The sequence below is a fragment of the Melanaphis sacchari genome, unplaced genomic scaffold (assembly GCF_002803265.2).
Source record: "Melanaphis sacchari strain LSU unplaced genomic scaffold, SCAv2.0 Contig899_pilon_pilon, whole genome shotgun sequence".
Taxonomy (NCBI): domain Eukaryota; kingdom Metazoa; phylum Arthropoda; class Insecta; order Hemiptera; family Aphididae; genus Melanaphis; species Melanaphis sacchari.
This window is the reverse complement of record NW_020271633.1, coordinates 1-5037: the sequence shown is the minus strand read 5'-3', so window position 1 is coordinate 5037 and position 5037 is coordinate 1. Positions and strand designations below refer to the sequence as shown.

The 5037-nt window shown below is 29.9% G+C and overlaps 1 protein-coding gene across 1 annotated transcript; it reads left to right on the top strand.

Annotated features, from left to right (window-relative positions):
* Nucleotides 1-386: 386 nt before the first annotated feature.
* On the top strand, nucleotides 387-4557 carry LOC112602442 (bicaudal D-related protein homolog; the record flags this gene model as incomplete). The annotated part of the gene is made up of 3 exons (XM_025350512.1): nucleotides 387-584; nucleotides 1813-1959; nucleotides 4342-4557. Coding segments are annotated over 3 exons (561 nt in total), but the record flags the coding sequence as incomplete, so codon positions are not given.
* Nucleotides 4558-5037: the final 480 nt, after the last annotated feature.

The window sequence follows — 5037 nt, the reverse complement described above, 5'->3', positions numbered from 1 at the left end:
TTTTTTTTTACGTCTCAAAAATTTCCTGAATAAAAAATACTCAAGTTATGTCGTTTAAACTTTTCGAGTGTGTTTATATCCCTAATAAACAAAATTCCACTCCTCATCACTTCCACTCCTTAATTAATTAACACACGTATCACATATCTTCTAATCATCCATACCATACTTAATAATAAATTCTAAATTGTATTAATAAACTTGTAATAACATGTAATATGTTGACACATTTTAAATATAATAAATAAATAAAAAAAAAAAAAAAATCTTTAAAAAAATATATGTGCCAAATAAACTCGGTCTGAGTTAATCTGACGCATGCCTCGCGTCGAATGATTGAGTATATACTGATTTTATGATATTATATAAATGTTTGTGCGCTGCAGCTTTCCCAGGCAGAAGCGGAACTCCGGCACAAGTGTCGTCTTCTGGAAGACGCACAGCAGCTACAACATGGCAGCGGCAAATGGACAGGGATCGGAGGAGTTGGATCGCCCACATCCATGACCAACGGCGGTTCCACCACTGATTACGGGTCGCTGACGCCAGACGACTACCGCAGCCTGGACGTGTTGCGTGATGAGGTAAATGCATCGGATACTATTTTGTTCATTTCGCTCTGATCAATACTATATTAATGCGAAATAGTCATATTAAATTTTACAATATCGACAGTCTACTTGGGTCGCAGTCGGTTGTTGGTGATTAATCGAAAAATCAGAATTTGGCCGTTACGCCAACGATCGACTTTGTCACTGTTTATAATAGATATACTTAAAATATTTTAATTATTATTATTCATAGTTCATACAATAACAAAATCAATGTTTTTAAAATTATACGTTTAGCGTGATGATTGTATTTATTTACTTATATTAGTTGCTTGATATTTAATATTAGGTTAACCTAATCGAATTTTTAACCGAACAAAGTCTACTCAACTTAGTAAATATAAGCTGCACAATGGTATTATATTTGAGTTTTGTTTGTATTTTTTATAAACATTATAATCCTGATTCTTGAAAATATAGATAACATTCAATAAATTATTTTTGATATTAAATATTCTATCCAAATTGATTATTTCGACTGACGGCTATTATATATAATATATATTATGTAGTATATAAGTACTTAAAATTGTATGCCTTAAAATAATATTAAGCTAAGGTAAAAAAAAAACGCCGTATTGTTCATTAAAGGAATTTAAAGACTAAAAATTGAATTTGCTTGTTAAAATTTAAGTCAACATTTGAAAATATTTCATAAAAAGCTTAGCGTTCATCATGTAGTTGACTTTTTAGTTTTTAGTGAAAATGAAGCATTAATTACACGATTTCTAAAACAGTGAATTAATTTACAGTTCAATTATTGTAGGTACTTGTAATATATACAAAAATAGCTCGTGTTCGATTAAAAAAAGAAACGGTGGAAAACAAATGTTTTAAGTTTTGAAAAGTTTTACAAATTCTCTCATAAGTATTTTATTTTATCACAATAAATAACTTCTCACAATCGTAATAGTTAATACATTAAAAATCTCGAAACAATAACCCTAAAATAATTAAGAACAACGTCAACTCTTTCGATTTTAGCAATACTAAATCTTTCAGAAAAGATTCTTATTAGTTATATCCTTATTAAACTTATAACTCATACTATATATACGCATAATTTTACGTATAAGACGTATATAAATATACAAACTTTAAAAATTAATTATTTTTTAAAAGTATTTCTTATTGGACAGTGTCGACTGAGTAAATTTGATGCACAGTATAAAGCAAACGGGTGGTGACGATATTTTTCTAGATCGATATGAAAGCGGCAGAGAAACAACGACTACAGAAGAGGATGGCTGAGTTGCGAGCCGACCGCGATCGGTTGGCCGAACTACTCGAACTCAAAGATCGCCAGCTAGCCGAGTGCCGAGCTGAGGCGAACCATTACGAGCACAGGGTAAGTTTGACGCTTAATTTTTGTTCTTATTTCTTTCAATGATATATACTCGCGCCTATAAGACTATACTTAATTCTTATATGGGTTTAAGAACAAATAAATATAACACGAAAGCAAAATACTTTCAAATGTTTTGTTACTCCATTGAAATATTAAAGATTTGTTTAAAAATATTTGTTTCACATAAAATCATCGTTAATAATGCATACATAATTATGTAGATACCTATATTAGCTATTAGATTTCTAAATACATTGATTGTACCAATTATGTGTGTTTTTCGCTAATATGAAAATAGAGATAAAATGCTTTGATCTTCAAATCCAAGGATGTTTTATGGTAGAAAATCAGATTTATGAGAAGTAAAATTAAGTATTTTCAGTACTTTAAAAAATAATTTGGAAAACTAGAATTTGAACGGAAAATCTGTTATTGATTAATTCAATTTTTATTTTCGTTATAATTGAAAAATGAACAACCGTAAAGGTTTGAAATATTCACTAGATTAACATTCATCAGAAACAATGTAACTTTAAAAATATTTTGACTCTTTTAGTGCTATCTAAAAAGATATTTTAAATTTTTGATTTTTATGTGATCATTTTTTCTGTAAAAATAAAATTCTAGAAAAATAAACACATTGTTACCTATACCTTGTAAAATATACTAATGGTAATCAATACATATTAAAAATATATAGTTATCCTTTTATTTTATAGCTATTTAAAGATCAAGTTTGTAAAAAATTTATTAAAATCACAAACATTTGCAAAGTTCATTACATAGGGAAAATTTTAGAATTTTTTTTCAATTTTAGTATACAACGTTAAAATTATGTCAACGCGATATTTAATTTTTCTCTCTGACCCCTCAAGCGTGACATAGTGAATTTACATTTCGCAGAATTATAAACTAGTATTGTTATAGATTTAAAATTATAATATGAATTTATCTATTATTTAAATATTGAAGTTAAGATCACATTATCTGTGTTCGTATATGTTAACTTTTTACGACATTTAAAGCCTTTATACAAGTTATGCGGTGGTATACAAAGTATTAAAATTAGAAGTTCTCATATATTGTAGAGCCGTAAAGACTAATTACCTTTACCTAAGTTTAATAAAAGTCTGTTCACTCATTTTAATCTAATATTTAAGCAAAGAACAACGATGTCGATTCTGCTAAACGTATATTTGCAACTACTATATTATTGCGCGTGGGTTAGAACTTAGAAATAACAAATAGTTGTTGCGTGCCAATATCAGATACAAGTCCAAGGTGTTATTTTAAATGAAAATTACAACTTTTATGAACAATAATGTGTTTATTACGTATTAATAAAGTTCATGTAACTGATACAAAAAGTGGCTGAGTGTCGTGGAGGTGCTCAGGTCTCTGTGGCTCTGGTACATCTGCCCTTGCTGATCTCTGGGCTCCTTTATATATGAAGAAGCCTCTTGTCATTGTAGTCTATAGCCTTTCATTTTGTATTTATTCTTGGAATCGTTTTCACAGTTGTTTAATCGATAACAAAAATCTCCAGGATGTAATCTGTTCCCAATTGTCAATTCGTGGAAATGTAATAATGTATTTATTATCGACCTCAGTACACGACTGCTATTGCGATGTTTATTATGATGTTTTTAAAACAAGATTCATAAAAATATGAATCTACTATCTCGTATATATTACAGCCATATAATATATTATATTATTACATTAGGCCATATATATATATATATAGCCATATTACTATTGCTAATACTTATAACAATATTACATATTATATTATAATATATACTTATACCTATTTAACAATATATCTCGTAGCCCATAACACTATTTTTTAAAGTATCGACAATAAATTTATATTATAATATTATTATTATTGTTGTCTATAACCAATGGTTTTTACTTAAAAACGGATCTTGGATACTTACGATCGTCAATCGATACTTTCGAGTGTCGAGACCCACGAGTTATTGGGTTGGGCAACACTCTAATGTAAAACATTTGGCACCTATAGAGATAGTTATTAGTTTATGACTCATGAATCGTATTTACATATATAATATATACGCAGTATAATGACTCATATCGCCTATTCAAATCTGCGCTTCGACCATTTTTTTCTCTAATAATGTGATGATTTATGCAAATTTGCGTGAACAACCGTACTATATTATTATACATGCTCATTCCTCGTTAATCGTCATTTACACACTAGAATTGTTATTATTATTGTCGTTATTGTTGTTATTATTGTTATTATCATACTACGTCTCGTGTGATGTACGCCAATACCTACGTCAAATAAACGAGACGCACCGCAGTTAACTTATACATCGCATCGTTTTTGTCGTTGTTTCGCTGCAATAGGAGATCGAACAGGACCGCCACCGGTTGCGCAGACAGTTGGCACAGTCAAAGGCCGAGTGCGAGCAACGGTGCCATGAGCTGCAGGCCGATCTCAGAGACCTGCAGGCGGTGCTCGACAGCCGGGAACGTCAGCTGCGCGAGGCGGACAAACAGAAACGAGCCGTGGTCCGAGAGCTTACGGACCAGAATGGCAGGTTGCAGTCGCACATCAGAGAGGTTCGTATTTATTAATAAGTTTAGAATATAATATAGAGTATTATGTCGATTACGAATAATAATTTTTCGAATTTTCATTTTTTTGGCAACTATTTTTGCCGTCATTTAATTGCTATCGTCCATAATATGTGGAAAATACAGTGGTTTACTCTACGTGTATATCTGATATTATGTTTACATAGATAATTGCAGAAAATGATAAAAAAAACTTTTGTTTTTTTTTTTACGTCTCAAAAATTTCCTGAATAAAAAATACTCAAGTTATGTCGTTTAAACTTTTCGAGTGTGTTTATATCCCTAATAAACAAAATTCCACTCCTCATCACTTCCACTCCTTAATTAATTAACACACGTATCACATATCTTCTAATCATCCATACCATACTTAATAATAAATTCTAAATTGTATTAATAAACTTGTAATAACATGTAATATGTTGACACATTTTAAATATAATAAATAAATAAAAAAAAAAAAAA